Source organism: Colias eurytheme, chromosome 14 (genome assembly GCF_061535395.1).
Source record: "Colias eurytheme isolate Ceu_HAF_F1 chromosome 14, ilColEury1 Martin Lab GWU primary, whole genome shotgun sequence".
Classification (NCBI taxonomy): domain Eukaryota; kingdom Metazoa; phylum Arthropoda; class Insecta; order Lepidoptera; family Pieridae; genus Colias; species Colias eurytheme.
This window is the reverse complement of record NC_142993.1, coordinates 673,553-693,420: the sequence shown is the minus strand read 5'-3', so window position 1 is coordinate 693,420 and position 19,868 is coordinate 673,553. Positions and strand designations below refer to the sequence as shown.

At 39.6% G+C, this 19,868-nt stretch overlaps 2 protein-coding genes across 2 annotated transcripts in view; both read left to right on the top strand.

Moving 5' to 3' along the window:
- Liprin-alpha (PTPRF interacting protein alpha) overlaps positions 1-19,868 on the top strand; it is a 127,927-nt gene that overhangs the window by 104,848 nt on the left and 3,211 nt on the right. Inside the window, exons 12-23 of the mRNA XM_090109667.1 lie at positions 6,506-6,619; positions 7,361-7,444; positions 7,836-7,988; positions 8,740-8,844; positions 10,263-10,337; positions 12,306-12,484; positions 13,003-13,047; positions 14,647-14,833; positions 16,180-16,316; positions 16,823-16,942; positions 18,099-18,181; positions 19,523-19,681. Of these exons, the coding sequence (XP_089965793.1) occupies positions 6,506-6,619; positions 7,361-7,444; positions 7,836-7,988; positions 8,740-8,844; positions 10,263-10,337; positions 12,306-12,484; positions 13,003-13,047; positions 14,647-14,833; positions 16,180-16,316; positions 16,823-16,942; positions 18,099-18,181; positions 19,523-19,681 (1,441 nt within the window). The remainder of the gene's footprint in view (positions 1-6,505; positions 6,620-7,360; positions 7,445-7,835; positions 7,989-8,739; positions 8,845-10,262; positions 10,338-12,305; positions 12,485-13,002; positions 13,048-14,646; positions 14,834-16,179; positions 16,317-16,822; positions 16,943-18,098; positions 18,182-19,522; positions 19,682-19,868) is intronic.
- Positions 3,557-5,097, top strand: LOC149902667 (uncharacterized). Its single transcript, XM_090109381.1, has one exon. It carries the CDS (start codon positions 3,557-3,559, stop codon positions 4,919-4,921), a length of 1,365 nt encoding a protein of 454 aa, XP_089965507.1. The 3' UTR covers positions 4,922-5,097.

Below are 19,868 nucleotides of genomic sequence, written 5' to 3'. Positions count from 1 at the left end.
ACGAGAAATAACCAAAAATGTTACATTAAACGCTCCCATACAATTTATTTCCCATACATTTTGTATTCATAGTAGATTTTCGAAGTGACGTCCTTATTGTGCAATGCAATGAGGAGGTCTATTTACAGTTTCTAAATGAACTTCCCTCTAAATTTGCGAAGTAATTAAAGCAGAAAACCAAAAAAAACAAAAAAAAAGCTAAAATCTTTCATATTAAATGTATAGGTTGATCCAAAAGTAATGATAATTGGGTATTTCCTGTGCACATAAAAATATAAAATAAATGTTTTATGCTTGCTCATGTAATCACTAAGTTATCACAAAAAAATTATATCTACAGGCCACGTTTCCAAGTATTAACATTAATTTTAATGTGAACAGTGCGAGCCAGAATGTTTCCCGACGAAAAGAAGAAACAACGATTCGACATTTAGAGGGTGAATTTCTAAATTATGTCCTTACGCCGTTATTCGAGGCCTTTTAACAATAATGAGAGAGACATCTTTGATTTCCGGCCGACATTACGTAGTTGTAGTTCCAATTATCTCCACAGAGGGCCTCGTTGTCGCGCTTCCGTGTTTACCAGAGTGACGTTTGTACAGCTAAGCTTATAAATAACGGTTATCGCAGTAATTAGCTCATTGGCGTCTTAATTTTCGTACCGACAGTATATCTTGGGATAACGCTGTTAGCGTTCGTTTATTATCCTTTGGAATAAAAGTTGTAGTTTGCTATTATATTACGTTTTGAAATTAAAAATTTTAAATATTAAAATTAGTAACAGTTTAAAATTTAAATAGAAGTTGTCGTGTAAAGTGTATTTAAAATGAGTGACGGAGGTAGTGAGAAGATGCCAAATGATAATTTGGTATCCAGCGATTGTTCGTCGTCGTTATCGTCGGATGAAGAGGAGGTCGTACGTTCACCTAAAAAGACGGTTAAAAGAAAACGAAAAAGCAGCAAACCTAGTAAGAACAAGAAAACACGTAAGGAAAATGAAAGTTTGTCATTACTTTCAAATCAGGTCAGTGAAATACAGCATTTTCTTGCGAATTTCTCCTCTAGTTTTGGCTACTACCCGCCGGGGTATAGTTATTGTTCGGATGGAATTAATTTAGATAATTGTGATCATGTAAGCGAACCGGCTGTCGAGCCGAGCGTTTCTTTTAACTTCGATTTGACTACAAATTTAAAAGAGCCAACCGTAGCAAATACTTCAACTGAACATTTGCAATTATTAAATTCTCTTCAACATTTTAATTCGGAGAATTGGACAAACGTACGTTATGCCGATATTCAAAAATTGTATAACGCTCGTCCGGGATTTGTTGATCTTGAAGTAAACGATGAAATTAAACAATTCGAAAAATCTAATAATTTAATTGCAACTGAAAAGTCGTTAAGTGCTATTACTCATGCGTTAATTATGCAAAGCGATGCGTTAAAAAAGGGCGTATCGGAATTGTTACAATGGACTAATGACAGTGAGGAAATAAGCAAAGAATCCTTGCTTTCTAAAATTAAAGAGACATTTTCGGGCAGTTTTCAAAAAATTTCTCTTGATTGCTTACAATTAGTATGCGGTCGACGAGCGGATATTGTTGAACAAAGAAGGGATTTTTTCTTAAATCTGGTAAAAGATAAGTTTTTGAGGGTTAGTTTAAAAAAGATTCCGCCTTCTTGTGAATATATTTTTGAAAAGGAAGCATTTTCTGAATTTTTAAAAATAAATGGCGGTATTAATAAAATTTTTTCGCAAAATAAATCCTCCTTTTCTGCGCAAGAAAAGCGAGTTATTTCTGGGTCCCAGGCTGCGCAACCTGGACCTAGTACGTTTATTCAAAACCAAACCGGTCGCTCCTTTGCACCGTTTGCGTTAAATTATAATAATAATAATAATAGTTTTAGACATTATGCACCTCCCAAAGGAGTGCGTCCTAATTATGACTTTAATGAGCGTTTATTTCGACCTCAATTTAGATCACAATTTAAGCAAATGCGTTTTAACCGACCGCAATCTAACAGTACTAGTGCCTCGCGTCCAAGAGGCAAAGGTGATAAAAGATTTTGACTATTTACAGACGTTTCGGGGGGGCAGGTTAACGGAGTTTGTGAGTATTTGGAAAGAGAGGGGTGCTCCAGAAGCACTTCTAAAAATAATAACAGGTTACAAAATTCCTTTTCAAGCGAAACCGCCCTTGGTCATGCCGCGCCATACCAAAGTCCACTATCAAACTGTTCCATCTGTCGAGATGGATTTGGCAATAAACAATATGCTAACCGAAAATATTTTACAGCATGCCCCCGAAACGCCCAGTTTTTTATCTACCCTCTTTCTAACACCAAAAAGCGACGGTTCAATGCGTCCAATTTTCAATTTAAAAAGACTGAATCAATATCTCAAAGTAACGAAATTCCGACTAATTTCGGTACATCGAGTTCCAGATTTTCTACAGCCGCACGATTTCATGGTAAAAATCGATCTCACCCAAGCGTACTGTCACGTGCCCGTGGCCGTGAGTCATCGCTGCTTTCTGAGGTTGATGTACAAGGGCCAGATGTTACAAATGACCTGTTTACCATTTGGGCTCGCAACAGCACCCAAGGTTTTTGCGTCCCTGACGAACTGGACAGCGGAATTTCTGCGCGAAAAAGGTATTCGAATCATTGTTTTCCTCGACGATTTTTTAATTGTATGCCAGGACAGAGCCAAGCTCGTCAACCAAGTGGAGTTCGTGCTAAAAAGTCTAGAGGAGCTGGGCTGGAAGGTAAACACCAACAAATCGATACTCTCACCTCAGACCTCTTTAGAATACCTGGGTATAGTATGGGACACGTGGCAGAACAGGAAGTGTTTACCACAAAACAAAATCCGGAAAATAAAGGTAAATATTTCACATCTATTGGAGAGTCAAGTCATAACTTTGAAAGAGGCTCAGAGTACTGTAGGCTTTCTAAACTTTGCCCGTCTCGTTATACCCCAGGGCCGGCTCAATTTCCGTTGTCTTTTAACACTTTCAAACAGACTGCTGAAACACCAAGGCCGAACGTCGTTTCATCTGCCGCAACAGGTGGTCAAGGAGCTCAATTGGTGGTTGGTAAATTGCGAGAAGTTCTCTCGAATTCATCCTCCCTCAACCACACATTTCTTAACAACGGACGCGGCGGATTCGGGTTGGGGGGCCGAGCTAAATGGTATTCATATGAAGGGAGAATGGGTGGGCGCAGAAAGCTTACTTCATTACAACCAAAAGGAAATGCTCACTGTTGTCAAATGTTTAAGGGAAGTGGGTCCTTCTCTGATTCATTCGTCAGTTCTTCTACAGTGCGACAACAAAGCCGTTGTAGCCTACTTGAAAAACGAAGGGGGTTGTCGGTCGGCGGAACTGATGAAACTAACTTACGAAGTTTACCATCTGTTAGACATTTTCGACATACATTTGATTCCTCACCACATTCCAGGCAGTTACAATATGGAAGCAGATCGCCTATCGCGGAACATGTCCCCCGCGGAATGGCATCTACTACCATCAACGACAGATCTAGTGTTTGCGAAATGGGGAGTGCCAGATGTAGATCTTTTCGCTTCAACACGAGCTCATGTGGTACCCAAATATTATGTGAGTCTAGACCCACGGGATCGACAAGCATGGAAACACAACGCGTTTGCTTGGGAGTGGACCCTCAGGTTAGCGTGGGTATTTCCTCCTCCGAGTGTCCTGCCCCGAGTTTTGATGCATCTCAATCGAGCGAAAGGTATGTACCTAATAGTAGCACCGAGGTGGCCGCGGGCATTTTGGAGAGCAGATCTGAAGTCGCGAGCGATAGCACCACCCTTCACCGTCCGCCACCTGGAGACCAAACTAATAGATCTGACCACGGGTCTCCCTCCACCAAAGGTAAAGAATATGGTTCTCGAAATTTGGAAATGTGGGGGTGGTCGCAAGCGTTAGAAACATGGTCAAGCCAGCAAAAATCGCTGTTGCGGTCAGGATGGCCAGGCTCTACTCTTAAAACGTATAAACCTGCTTGGGAACGGTGGATTAATTGGTGTTTAAAACACAATGTCGACATTAAGAATCCAACAGGATCTGATTTAGCCAAATATTTAGCTGATTTACATTTAGTCGAAAAACTTGCATATAGGACAATTTTAGTTCATAAATCAGTCGTGTCCACTTTATGTAAAACGGAGGACAATTCTAAGTTAAGTTCGAATATTTTAGTAAAACAGATTTTAAAAGCTATAGCAAATACTAGCCCAAAATTGCGCGCGGGTAACATTTGGGATACCTCCATTTTGATATCGTGGTTAACTAATCATAATGTGCAGAATAGTAGTAACTTGTGGGAAATTTCACGCCGTTGTGCCATTATATTATTATTGTGTTCAGGTCGTAGAATACATGACTTGACACTTTTGAGTGTTGCAGAAGGCTTTTATGTAGATAGTACCATAGAAAATTCTATAGTTTTTTGGCCCAAACATGGATCTAAGACTGACTCGGATTCATATGTTCAATCGGGTTGGAAATTATTGTCAAACGCAAGTAACTGTAATATCGACCCCGTATTTTGGATTAGAAAGTTATTAGATCTGGGCATGGATAGGCGTAACTCGGCTAACGTAGATAATTTATTTGTAACCGTTTGTGGCAAGGCGAAAGCCGCTTCTAGAACTGTAATAGCTGGTTGGGTGAAATCTGCTTTGAGAGAGGCGGGTGTTGAAGCTGCTCCTGGTAGCGTTCGATCAGCTGTTGCCTCTAGGAGCTGGTTAGACAATGAATCTATAGATAAAATTCTTGCAAGGGGAAATTGGAGGTCACAAAATACCTTCAAAAAATATTATAGAAAAGAAGTGAGACCGGTTAATAATCAGAATAATTCTTTATGTGCTCTGTTTGAGCCCTTATCACAATAGTAAATTGAAATGATTATATTAATATTTTTTTTTGTAAATAATCACATTGGCGTCTTGTTTACCAGGCGAAACCAAACAATGTCTCATTATTGTTTAAAGGCCTCGAATAACGGCGTAAGGACATAATAGTTGAGTTTTACTTACCATTAAAACTCGTATTATGTCCAGGAGCCTTATTCGAGGCCTTACATTTATTCCTGCCTGGTAGTTTGATTAAATAATTAATAAAATTAAATTATTAAAAATAATGAGACTCAATGAGCTAATTACTGCGATAACCGTTATTTATAAGCTTAGCTGTACAAACGTCACTCTGGTAAACACGGAAGCGCGACAACGAGGCCCTCTGTGGAGATAATTGGAACTACAACTACGTAATGTCGGCCGGAAATCAAAGATGTCTCTCTCTCATTATTGTTTAAAGGCCTCGAATAAGGCTCCTGGACATAATACGAGTTTTAATGGTAAGTAAAACTCAACTATTTTTAATGAGATCAGGATAATTTTTTGTCACGATTTGTGACCATGGGCGTTACCTGGGTTCACCATGTTTATGCTGAAACCAAGAAACAATCAATGGCCTGGATGCGAGCTTCCAAAGTGACGGTGAAGATTTTCAAAGTGAAAATTAGTGGGATAGATTAAAGCCGTAGTTTTTTGGGACGCTGAAGAAATGTGGAATATTTTAAGAAGGTAGCCACTACTACACAGGGCTCTTACTACACAGAACAAATTAAAAGATTGCGGGTAGGTTAGTAAGAAAAAGAGACATGGCAAACTTCGGTCTTGAATGTTGGTTCACCAAGACAACGCACCAGATCACAAAGCGTCAGTTGCGATGGCTGCCAATCAAAAATCGGCATTGAAAATGCTTGAACACCCACCCTGTTTGTAAGATCTAGCTCCTAGTTAATTCTATCTCTTACCTTGGCACAAGAAACACCGTCGATACAAGAAATTTTAAGACGACAGCGAAGTGATGGCCGATTTTGAGGGGTTTTTGTAGATAAAGTCAAAGTTTTTTTTTCTAAGTTAAGGAAAAAAAATATCGAAGTATATTTTCTAGTTAGAAGACTATCTAGAGAAATACATAATTATTTTAACTGTAATGTTAACCTTGTTTAATATTGATTATCATTACTTTTGGATCAACCCATGTACATGGGATATTCATATCTCATACTAAATGTATGGGAGGGTTTAAAGTTAATTTTTTAGATATTTCTCGTATTATTTTTTAAAATTTATTATGGCCATTTTACTCATTAGGTTAAGTACTTTCGATATCAGTTTAAAGTTTTTTGATATCTGTAATAGTTACGGAATAATCGCCTGTGCACACTTAACGATTACACCCTGTATAGTGCCCTGCTACGTCCTTGATTTCCTATTTTTATCGTTATTACGAGGCGCCGATTTTGAGGCGGCGGATTGTGTACGTGTAGAAATACCAGGGTTATTTTTTTTATAACAGGCACTTAAACATAGCAATTTTTCCACTTAATAGTATTAGGATAGATTTGGCCAGAATATATTGAAAATACGACGGAATAAATTTGATTTTTGATTTGATCTTTATTACAGATGAAACGGCAAATGCTCCAGCAAGAGATCGCATTCAACATCCAACAAACGGACGCCCTCACTCGTTCGTTATCTCCCGCAGCACCGCAACCGCCCGCGCTGTTCCAGCCTAAGGTGAGACATACAGACACACATATATCAGACATCATAATATATTAGTAGTTCTAAATTTAAAACTTATATAAAAAATGTACTAGTTCAGAGAGCCTATTACAGTATTAAGGAATATATGGACGATAAAAACCCATGGAGGGTTGTCGCGTTAAAACCACAGGACAGTTCTTTGGCATATTACTATAATAATATATGATGTTACATAATATGTAATTTGTAAAATTGTAAAACTGACATGATTAAAAAGAGCAACTATGGAGTTTCTTGCCGATTCTTCTCCGTAGATACTGCTTTCCGAATCGGTGGTAAATGTTAAAAATATGTACCTAATGACGTTTCAAAAGTGCTTCTAGCAGAAGTCTAATTGAATAAATAAATGTTTGAGATTTGAGTTTGAGTTTATCTTGCATATAATATTATATCATGCACACACACACAATGTACTCATCATAAAGTGCACAAATTCACACACACGCGCATAATACTGCATACAAGCATACGCAAAATATAAAAAATGGTTGGTTTTATGTCAGTTTACAATCGTGATTAAATTTTATTTTCAACTCTACTTGTGACATACTACAGAGCTAACAACTATTTGAAGCAAACTTTTCCCTACAAGTTATGCTATTGTTTTGGCTTGGTATAATTTTGTAGCTCATATTATGTTCTACGCTTAAATTGAAAATGAAAAATATCTACATTCTCGTTAAAACACTAATGATAGAATGAAATTTCCAGTTGGACGGTTCGTGGGAGAAATTACAGCAAGCGCACGTGCTTGCGAATGTGCAACAAGCGTTCGACGTGCCTAGTGATGCGGAGGTAATTTAATTTTATTTATATTATGTTTCATATTGTTTATTTTGTTAATAATTTCGATAAGAACCACATTTTGACCGTGATCTTGCTATGGTAGTAATTTAGATGCAAATATTTCATCTTTGGCTATTGCAATCGAAATTATTTTTTTATACTTTACCTACTCTATTGTCGTAACCAAGAATGTAAAAAAAGTGTTCATTGTTACTTCCTTGACTTATTTAAGTGTGATTTTTTATATATTGCAATCTGGGGCAACAATGATGCAAAATGGGGCAAAAATGTTATTAGAATTGGAAAAATTTGGGTACAAACCAACTTTTTCCAATTCTAATAGCATTCTGGATGTATATTTCTTCGCAAGAATCTTAAACCCACTCATGTTACGTTCCAGAACGACGAGTCGGAAGGTGCAGAGGGACACACAGACGCGGCTGCGTTAGCTTTAATGCTGCAGGAACAACTCGACGCTATCAACACGGAGATACGGCTCATACAGGAGGAGAAACAGAGCACTGAGGCGAGGGCGGAGGAGCTTGAGTCTAGGGTATGTTTGGATATCTGGTCACAAAGTATGAAAAATAAAAAGATTTAGGTTTTTGAAGTGAAAACTTCTTTAGCGGCGTTGAGCACTTTTTCTGTAATGGGTATAAAATCTTAAACTCGCGTCAGGACACGTGACCTGATCGAAAATGCGTAAGACGGATACCATTCCAAAATATCAAACATGCTCAACGTTAATAATCAAGTTTTCACTTCTGCCGGCACTCCCGGAGTGCAACCCGTCTTTTTTTTTTAAATTTTGCTTTAGAACTTGTTGTGACAAAGTTTTGTCAAATTAAGATTTTCATCACTTCGCGTGGTAAATACCTATCCCTACTTGGGCCGCTGGCGACCCTTACCACAGACGGTCGCCGATATTCTTTCGTGTTGCGGCTAGCCTTGTGGGAAAGGACATAACCTGGTTAAAATGCTAATCCATTTTTTCTATTCATTATAAACGCCAATTTTTTGAATGTCATAAAAATATCAAATTCAACTGTATTTGTGATACAACAAAAAGGTCTTGTTCCATTGTTACAATATTGTAATCATTGAAATAATGTTTTCGTATTTGTTTCGCGCGTTGTGTCCGTTAGACACATAAAACTGAAAGTTTTAGTTAAGTTGGTCAGGCATCCGCCCCGGATTGGCGTGAAAGGATGCGGGTTCGAATCCCGCCTCTTGATCGATTTTTTTCTATTATTTATAAATTTATATGCTAATACATATATAATAACGAACGTGTCTCATTACAGGTGGGCAGCTACGAGCACATGAACGTGGTGTCCCGCCGGGCGGAGTCCCCCCCCGCGGCCGCGTCCCCCTCCCGCCCGCACATGCAGCACCACAAGTACCACACCGTGAGTGTATACACACACACACACACACACACACTGACATACAAATACATACGCGACATAGAAAGGTAGACTCACACGTACACCAGATATACAAACATTTAAAAAAATTGGTTGTCTGTAAAGTCGGTTTACTGACGATAGTTGAACGTGACAACGTCTTAAGGCCGATTGTGCTTCTTTGTCGCTCGTGTCAAGCGAGAGCGCGGAGCTATCGCTTGCACTTCAAGGACATGGAACGCCTCAGAGCGAGGTAACGCCGCATGAGTCATGTTTTTTCGTGCGTGCAGCCGGCTCTATCGAATTATAAGACGTTGTCACGTCAAAAATATGATTGTGCATTTACGTGCGCTTACGCACACTCACACTACGCATATACGATCAATATACAATATACATACTCATATTATACATATACATTCAACTAAACCATGCTTATGCATACACGTGCACACACACACACATTAGCAAATACCACACCAACACACATATTATTACACTGACAAGCAACACCGTTTCACACACGCACTTACAGCAAGTACATTTGTAAGTAATATACAGGGTGTAATCGTTAAGTGTGCACAGACGATTATTCCGTAACTATTGCAGATATAAAAAAATTGGTTGTTTGTAAAGTAGGTTTACGATCGAGATGTTTACGTGTAATAGTTACGGAATAATCGGCTGTGCACACTTAACGATTACACCCTGTATAGAACAATGACACTTTCAACACTTATTACAAAACCAAACTCTTTTCTTATTACAAATATTATGATTATTTTTTCGTACTAATAATCGTATTATCTAACAAAAATACCATCTAGTTTGTATTTAACTTAAAATTAATAATAATATAACTAAGTTAGATCACGTTTGCGGTTTTTACTTCATACAATAGCACCGTTTCATTTTGGTGCTTGGCGCTAATGATAAAATTGGACTGTCTGATAAGATGTAGGATATTGTTTGCAAAAATCGATGTAGAAGCAAATGGATTCTGATTCTTTCCAATAAATACAAATAAAATCAAACAGAGAATGGGTTAGTTTTCTGTAATACCTCTACACTTATTAACTTAGTTAGGTATAAGATAATAAGATATTTTAATATGAACAAAACGATTTTTATCAAGAAAATGTAACAAGACACGATGAATATAAACTCAAACATTTATTTATTCAATGAGATTTTGAATCTTATAAAAGCACTTTCATATCGTCGTATTTTTTACATTACCACGTTGTTTCACCATATATCAAGTTGAATGTATTATGCATCAATGACAAACGATTTCAATCTTTATGTGTTACACATAAAATCGGCGTCCATTTGGTTCTAAATCGTATCGTGTATATTCTAAATCATATATGTACCTAAATATACTGGAGTACAAGAGAACGTGTGTGTGTGTGCGGCAGGCGCCGGCGTCCATGTCGCCTGCGCACGCGCACTACCGCGCGCCGCCCGCCTCCGAGAGCCTGCCCGCCAGCCAGGTGCGTGCGCACTGCGCCCGCTGTGCCCCACTCTGTCCCCTAGCGTGCCCTACCCCACTGTACCCTGCCCTGATCGACCCTTATTGGTTGTAACATACTCTATAGTGCCCTATTGTACTATACCATGTTTGTACCCTACCCCACTGTATCTTACTCTATAGTGCCCTATCCTATTGTACAATACAATGTTGTGCCCTTCTTTATTGTACCCTACCCTGATGCACCCGACTTTGTTGTAACATGCTGTTTAGTGCCTACTGTATTGTACCCTACCCCGCATTTCCATATTATTTAGTGCCCTTCTTTATTCTACCCTACCTTGATGCACCCTACTTTGTTGTAACATTCTCTATTGTACCCTACCTTGTTGCACCCTACTTTATTGTACCCTACTCGATTGTACCCTCTTATATTATACCCTACACCATTGTGCCTTACTCTATTATATATATAGTCTTCTTTCTTCCTGCACTCTACCCACTTAAACTCGAGATGGCTTCCTTTGTATGCTGTAAGCACCGATATCAAAAACGTAGCGCTGCAATATGCCCTTCTACATTAACGGTTACATTGAATCGTTTCTGGAAAGAACTGGCAATTTATCCTACCCCTAAACGTATTAAATCCTAAAACATTGAGCATTCCCAAGATGGCCTAGCTTTTCAATTTTTACAATCTCCACAATAGCACTATTTTAAATGACAATTTTCACTCAATCGTTTAAGAGAATCCCCTACACTTTATTATTTTGTCACATGTCTTTCCTCACATTGCCCTCAAAATTCCATGTCTGAACATCCTTTTACTCCCATCTCCTTTAATATATCAAGATTCAGCGTATGTGTCACTGTTGCTAGTTCACAGTAGGCCTGGTATTTGTCACAATGCAATATATAGCTTTATTTATGTAGAATAAATATATCTTCAGTAAAAGTGTATAAAAATATGTACTGCCAAGGCTGTGCGTTCCGAAAATATTGTTTAGAATCGGCTAAAGCTTTTGCTTTAAGTGTGTATATAATTATGTGTATTATATTGGTTTTGTCTCGTTCCTATGACTTGTTTTTGTATTTAGAGGATTTTAAACGGATATAAAAGTTATAAGTCGTGATGTCGTGACAAAGATCCGGCTCGAAGGACCATTAAATGCAATATTAAAGTATGTACATATTTGAACGGGACATAACCATATTTAAAAGATTTTTATGGACGTAGGTTTATAATATGGTAAAGTTGTTAGGTATGTAATTTTTGCAAATCGTGTTGAAATATTTATGTATTTTTAGTAAACTTTCACATTGTGTAGTCATTTATTAAAGAAATGTATTGTATGAATATATTTATATTACATAATACGTATATTTCATGTATATGATAATACACAGTTTATTTAATTATTTGTATTGAATTATAGCTTGTGTAGCTTCATCCTTGTAAAGTAGTGTTGTGAATTTATTTGTAAATACTTAGAAAATTTTGATGTAAACATTAATGTAAACCTTACCTTACAAGACCACATTAGTTACATACCATAGATTTTTTAAGATATTGCGTAATGTACATATGTAATTTCAAACACTTTTATGTAGATGATAATGTTTTATAAATAGATCCATGTAGATAGATATTTCCCCAAATATTTAACGTATTGTCTTTATTTTAGTACTTTTATGAGTATTTAATAGATAGGATCCTTGAATAATTTTGCCGTAAATAATTACAACACTTTTTCAACAGTTTTTGTACCAAAAAGTTGTCTGCTAGTGATAATTTTATGAGCAATTAATTTACAACATATTATAGTAATTTTAAAATCCACTAACTTATCAGTTCCACCTGTTTATTAATTTTAACACAAAACAATTACAACCAGTAAAACATAATCTATTTTCAAATCACAATTGCATCTTACCCCACTATTAGTCCACACGCACAATCCACACAGATGTTAGTATAACACAACAACAGTTGCAGCTGTGCGACGAGGGCGTGGGCGTGGGCGGCGTGGGCGTGGGCGCCGGCGTGGGCGTGGGCGAAGGGGCCGAGTCTCCGCTCACGGCGCGGTCGCTGCGACTAGAACGGGCGGCTAGAGCGATACACGCGGAAAGAGATAGACTGAGGACGCACTACCCGGCGCCGTATGACTCGTGAGTATACCGTGGGGGGGAACGTTATAGTTATAGGGGACTATAATATGATCACGAACTATAAATAATTTCGTATATGGACCTGGGGGTTACCATGATGGCTTAAAGCCATCTTATTTCCAGTGTGGGAAAATGATGGCTCTATATATTGATCTGTCATTTTTTACACTGCTTATTTTCTTAGATATAGTGAAAAAAAATCTTTGTATGACCTCTCTCGGTCTCTCTTATGTAAAAATATGAAAATGTTTCGCGATACGAATTTCTTGGTTCGACCGCACTTTATCCTATTAATCTTTACTAATATAATGAATTTGACACTGTGTTGTAAAAGACATTACAAATGGAATGCATGAGCGATTGTATTACATAAATGAAAATGGAATTGGCAATTATTTTTAAGGCTCTATAAGTATATGGACTAACAGCATGGTTATTGGTTACAGTTATTATTTCTAACAATATTCACATTACTAAACCACCTTACTAACCAATATGTTTTGTTCCACGCTGCACAGGACCTCAATAATGTCGGGGAGTATGGCCCGGATCCCGATGCACAGGTGTTACTCTGAACCTTTACTAACATCTAGATCTAAACGATACCTAACTTTGAACCTAGATCATGTGCCATGTGACTGTCAAGAGAAACTGTACAGTTATATACCGCATATGATGTGTATTAGATCGTCGTTTTTCAATGTCAAAGATAGGGGTTACTTGTTCCATCATTTTGGATCTTCTGAGGGATATATTTAGTATATGCAGAGATTATATTTTTTTTATCTTCACATAGTTTTTTTATATCATTTTTATATGACTTTCAAAAATTTAGTTTCATTCATTACTTTTTACAAACTTATAGTATATTTTATAACTTATTATTTTTTCATAGAAGATTTTATTTTATAAAATGAATAAGAATACTTTACATATCATATAGTTAATTTCACAAACATTTATTTTTATATCAATATTGTGTATAAGTTTACTTAAAATCATTTTGTATTATATTTTTTCATGTGCATAATATATGGAATTACTAAGGATGTTGTTTTATGTCTACCGTCAACTAAAATTTCATTGCAAAAGTAAACGGTACGTGTTTCTGGTGATGTATTTATTTGCCCCCCCTTTCCTTTAGCTGCACTTTATGGCTAAAATTACATCCACAGTAATTCCATTTTTATTTCTTGCAACATCGATTATTTTCCGACGTATACCCGCAAAAGTTTATAAACTTATTTCTCAAAATACAGGTAGTGTAACCATTATCGTTTCAGAAAATAATCGATGTGAAATAGCAATATAATAAACATTTTTCATTTGTAAAAATATACTATTCTAGTAGCACATTCAACATTCACTTTCGCTAATTTCATAATTTTTTAATGTATCACTTCAACATTTTTATTGTTTTACACTAAATTCTTCCATCAATTCATGCGCTCGCTTCACAGAAGTTTGTCCCCACTGTTGTCCCCAGTGCTAAATTGTACATTTTAAATCACGATACGATTTATTTATTACTCTACGTTTCTTCCAACAAAAAATTTCACTTTCACTCTTATTTCTTAAACACAAAAGTCTTTTCTTAATTAAATCTAGTTCTTACTATTATTTTCCTCCGTATTTTCTAATTTCCAATCATTGACGTACAATCAACAACTAGACACACAATTGTCTTTTAAAAATTCGGCAAAAAACGTCCGTGCCGTTGTATACAACGTATAAAACGTTACTTCAAATTGACACCTTATTTCGTCGCAATAACGTTCAATGTCTATTGAAAACGCTCAATAGGAAACTCTAGGTATAGTTTTGCTTCATGATTGTCAGTCTACTTTTTTTTAACATCGATATTTCAAACTTCCAAACTCTATACGATTGTGTGTCTGGTAGTTTATTAGACGTCAATGCCAATATAAAAAAGACGGGTTGCACTGGGGGAATGCCGGCAGAAATGAAAACTTGATTATTAACGTTGAGCATGTTTGATATTTTGGAATGGTATCCGTCTTTCGCTTTTCCGATCAGGTCACGTGTCCTGACGCGAGTTTAAGAATTTATACCCATTACAGAAAAAGTGCTCAACGCTGCTAAAGAAGTTTTCACTTCAAAAAAACCCTATCCCACGATACTAACCATGTATCCCCCTACAGCAGTTCAAGCCAAGAGTCCCTGGGGGGTACGGTGGGCCCGAGCTGGGGGGGCGCATCCCCCGGGCTCCCGAGGGTCTCCTCTGCAGCATCAGCGGTGTCCATAGCGTCCATGCACCAGCAGAAGAAGAGGGGCATCAAGAGTTCATTGGGAAGGTTCTTCAGTAAGAAGGATAAGGCTGGCATGCCGGTATGTAGCTATTACATCTTACGTTTAATTGTTTTTCAGGGTTTTCTTAACCTAGTTAATAAATAAATAAATAGTGGTCCTAATAAAATAATACTACAGCTGAAATTTTGTATTTGTGTTTCACACATGACATAATCTATCTTGATACATACTTTGTTCCTATCTATATATATATATATATAAATGTAAAATGAAAAGAAAAGAAAAAAGCTGATTGATTGTTCCTATCTATATATATATATATATAAATGTAAAATGAAAAGAAAAGAAAAAAGCTGATTGATGAATGTTTGACGATTTTAATAGGACGGTAATAATTTGGTTAGATGTGGCAATGTACTTCAATTTATAAGCAGAGATTTTAATGCGGGCAAACAATTATGTTTTGAATGCGGGTAGACAGAGATGTTTATATGAGAAAGTCCATAAAAATGTTACAACTTGATTTTTAACATTTAATCGATTAATTTTGCCACTTTATATTTGTTTCTTGATGTATATGTTGGCTACATATGATAAAATACATACACTAAATAAAAATAGATAGATATTTTAATGAAAAATTTATGTGTGTTTTCTTTTTAGCAGATATAGGCCTTATCCTAGATGGTAAATCCATACTAATATTATAAATGCGAAAGTAACTCTGTGTCTGTTACTCAATCACGCCTTAACTACTGAACCAATTTGCATGAAATTAGCTGATTGATGTTCCTATCTATATATATATATATATAAATGTAAAATGAAAAGAAAAGAAAAAAGCTGATTGATGAATGTTTGACGATTTTAATAGGACGGTAATAATTTGGTTAGATGTGGCAATGTACTTCAATTTATAAGCAGAGATTTTAATGCGGGCAAAAAATTATGTTTTGAATGCGGGTAGACAGAGATGTTTATATGAGAAAGTCCATAAAAATGTTACAACTTGATTTTTAACATTTAATCGATTAATTTTGCCACTTTATATTTGTTTCTTGATGTATATGTTGGCTACATATGATAAAATACATACACTAAATAAAAATAGATAGATATTTTAATGAAAAATTTATGTGTGTTTTCTTTTTAGCAGATATAGGCCTTATCCTAGATGGTAAATCCATACTAATATTATAAATGCGAAAGTAACTCTGTGTCTGTTACTCAATCACGCCTTAACTACTGAACCAATTTGCATGAAATTTGGTATAGAGATATTTTGATAGCTGAGAAAGGACATAGGATAGGTTTTATCCCGGGAATCCTACGGGAACGGGTTTTTCTTTGAAAACGGGGGCGAAGCCGCGGGCGGAAAGCTAGTAAGTTATAACAGTAATCTCATCATGATATAATTCATCCAGGTACAAGGTCAAAGCGGTAGAACGCTATCATCAGTATCATCCCTGGGTCTCTCATCGCTAGCTGATGATGACAGTCAGCAGAGTCAGTTGGCTCAGCAGCCGATGCAGCATCAGGACTATGCACGGACTAAGAGCAAGTGGGTAGTGGGAGGGATACGTGGAAAAATAAAAAAAATCAGTTGTTAATTTTTTGAAGTGAAAACTTCTTTAGCGGCGTTGGGTATAAAATCTTAAACTCGCGAAGGACACGTGACCTGATCGAAAAAGCGTAAGACGGATGGATATCAAACATGCTCAACGTTAATAATCAAGTTTTCACTTCTGCCGGCACTCCCGGAGTGCAACAAAAGTTTTTTTTTTTATATAATATGTTTGTTCACTTGTAAACCGTTCTCTTTTTGACTGAGTACTCGTTCATCGTGGACGATTTCTAAGAGTACCCGCGGCTAAAAAAAAAAGGTCACTGGTTGACCCCGCATAGGTTTCCTTAGTGGGTTAACAAAGGATTTACAATTTATGTGTAATTATGTGAACAAATTGTGAAAAATAAATAAGTTTTTGAATTTGAATTTTTATTTTGTGGTCGCGTCGTGATTCCGACTCGTACTCGATCGATTGTTATTTATGATGTGTATGTTTCCAGGGAGCGCGACTACCGGCACGAGCTGCTGGGCGAGGCGATGCGCGCGGGCACGCCCTTCGCGCTGTGGAACGGGCCCACCGTCGTCGCCTGGCTCGAGCTGTGGGTCGGCATGCCCGCCTGGTGAGTACCCGCCCTTAGCCCTGTGCACACGTGACCCGTTCGCGCTGTGGAACGGGCCCACCGTCGTCGCCTGGCTCGAGCTGTGGGTCGGCATGCCCGCCTGGTGAGTACCCGCCCTTAGCCCTGTGCACACGTGACCCGTTCGCGCTGTGGAACGGGCCCACCGTCGTCGCCTGGCTCGAGCTGTGGGTCGGCATGCCCGCCTGGTGAGTACCCGCCCTTAGCCCTGTGCACACGTGACCCGTTCGCGCTGTGGAACGGGCCCACCGTCGTCGCCTGGCTCGAGCTGTGGGTCGGCATGCCCGCCTGGTGAGTACCCGCCCTTAGCCCTGTGCACACGTGACCCGTTCGCGCTGTGGAACGGGCCCACCGTCGTCGCCTGGCTCGAGCTGTGGGTCGGCATGCCCGCCTGGTGAGTACCCGCCCTTAGCCCTGTGCACACGTGACCCGTTCGCGCTGTGGAACGGGCCCACCGTCGTCGCCTGGCTCGAGCTGTGGGTCGGCATGCCCGCCTGGTGAGTACCCGCCCTTAGCCCTGTGCACACGTGACCCGTTCGCGCTGTGGAACGGGCCCACCGTCGTCGCCTGGCTCGAGCTGTGGGTCGGCATGCCCGCCTGGTGAGTACCCGCCCTTAGCCCTGTGCACACGTGACCCGTTCGCGCTGTGGAACGGGCCCACCGTCGTCGCCTGGCTCGAGCTGTGGGTCGGCATGCCCGCCTGGTGAGTACCCGCCCTTAGCCCTGTGCACACGTGACCCGTTCGCGCTGTGGAACGGGCCCACCGTCGTCGCCTGGCTCGAGCTGTGGGTCGGCATGCCCGCCTGGTGAGTACCCGCCCTTAGCCCTGTGCACACGTGACCCGTTCGCGCTGTGGAACGGGCCCACCGTCGTCGCCTGGCTCGAGCTGTGGGTCGGCATGCCCGCCTGGTGAGTACCCAGCCTTATACACTATACAGGGTGTCCCGATACATGTGTAGTAGGCGCTAAGGGACGTGTTGCTTTTGGTGTGGTTATTGCGTAAAAAATAGTTAGAAAAATTCCTGACGCTTTTTTTCTATTTGATGAATTTAAACTCAATGATCATATTTCTCTTTGTCTTAGTGTTGTAGTGGTAGTAGTGTCTCTTCCATTATAACTTAAGTGCCTCCCATTACAGGTACGTGGCCGCGTGTCGAGCGAACGTCAAGTCCGGCGCGATCATGTCCGCGCTCTCCGACCAGGAGATACAGCGTGAGATCGGTAAGTAGGTGCACGCACACATACATATGTGACGCGTGATACATAGATACCACATACACACGTTTGATATTCAAGGGACGTAATACATAATGATATAGTGTTACACGTACAATGTACATATTATGACACACATTACATGACACTTCCAACGACGTTTATGGTGTCAGAACACGTGTCGTGAGTGTTCACGACACGTGAAAGACGACATTTCTGACACTCACGACACACATAATTGACGACACTTCTGACACTCACGACACGTGAAAGACGACACTTCTGACACTCACGACACGTGATAAACGACATTTCTGACACTCACGACATACATAATTGACGACACTTCTGACACTCACGACACGTGAAACACGACACTTCTGACACTCACGACACGTGAAAGACGACACTCTGACACTCACGACACGTGAAAGACGACACTTCTGACACTCACGACACGTGAAAGACGACATTTCTGACACTCACGACACGTGAAAGACGACACTTCTGACACTCACGACACGTGAAAGACGACACTTCTGACACTCACGACACGTGAAAGACGACACTTCTGACACTCACGACACGTGAAAGACGACACTTCTGACACTCAGGGCGCGTTCCCACCGGGTCGTGACGACAGATAATCGTGTAGTTTTAAGTGTCGTGGCTTATATGTTTAAATGGAGGTGTTCACATTTAGAACGACACAATTTACTGTCGTCTACAACAGTTTTTGCAGTGACGACACTTTGTCGTGACAGTGGGAACGGCAAGCACGACAGTCGTAAAACGATAAAAAAATCGTGGACGGCAACTCTATGTAGACGAACACGTGTTTTCCCTTCCCTCTCGCACCCGCGCGCCCCTCGTGTCTGTACTCGGTTTGCTTTTCCCAACCCAAGCGAACGCAGAGGCGACTAGATTTGTAGCTTGCTGATGATGCGAGCGATCTTAGCGATCCAATGGGAACAGCTAGATATGACAGTCGCTAAACGATAAAAAATGTTGACGACAAACAATCGTTATAATGGGAACAGGTAGAGACTACAGTCGTCGAACGATAAATTAGTCGTTACGACATAGTGGGAACGCGCCCTCACGACACGTGATAGACGATATTTCTGACACTCACGACACGTGAAAGACGACACATGTGATATAGATATATCTGACACTCACGACACACGTGATAGACAACATATCTGACACTCACGACTCGTGAAACACCGAACTATCGCATTAAGGCCTATTCATACTAGAGCTCTAGGATATCGCTCTTGTTTGAATAAGCCTTTAATTCTTTTGCTATTTCCTTATTGCCAATGATCGTATGCTCGTGCGCAGGCATCAGCAACCCGCTGCACCGGCTGAAGCTGCGGCTGGCGATCCAGGAGATGGTCTCGCTGACGTCCCCGTCCGCGCCGCGCGGCACCGCCTGCGCGGCGCTCGCCTTCGGGGACATGAACCACGAGTGGATCGGCAACGTGTGGCTGCCCTCGCTCGGTGAGTGGGGGGCAGGGGACGGTCGTGTGGGGGGCAGGGGCACTGGCAGGGTTATATCTGCAGCCCTGTCACTAATCTAAAAAAATCCACAATAAGAACTTTATCGACTTCCACCACGGCTCATTCTTAAGTATTTTTAAACGAATTCCCATAATATTAGGCAGATAACTATGAAAACAATAGATTA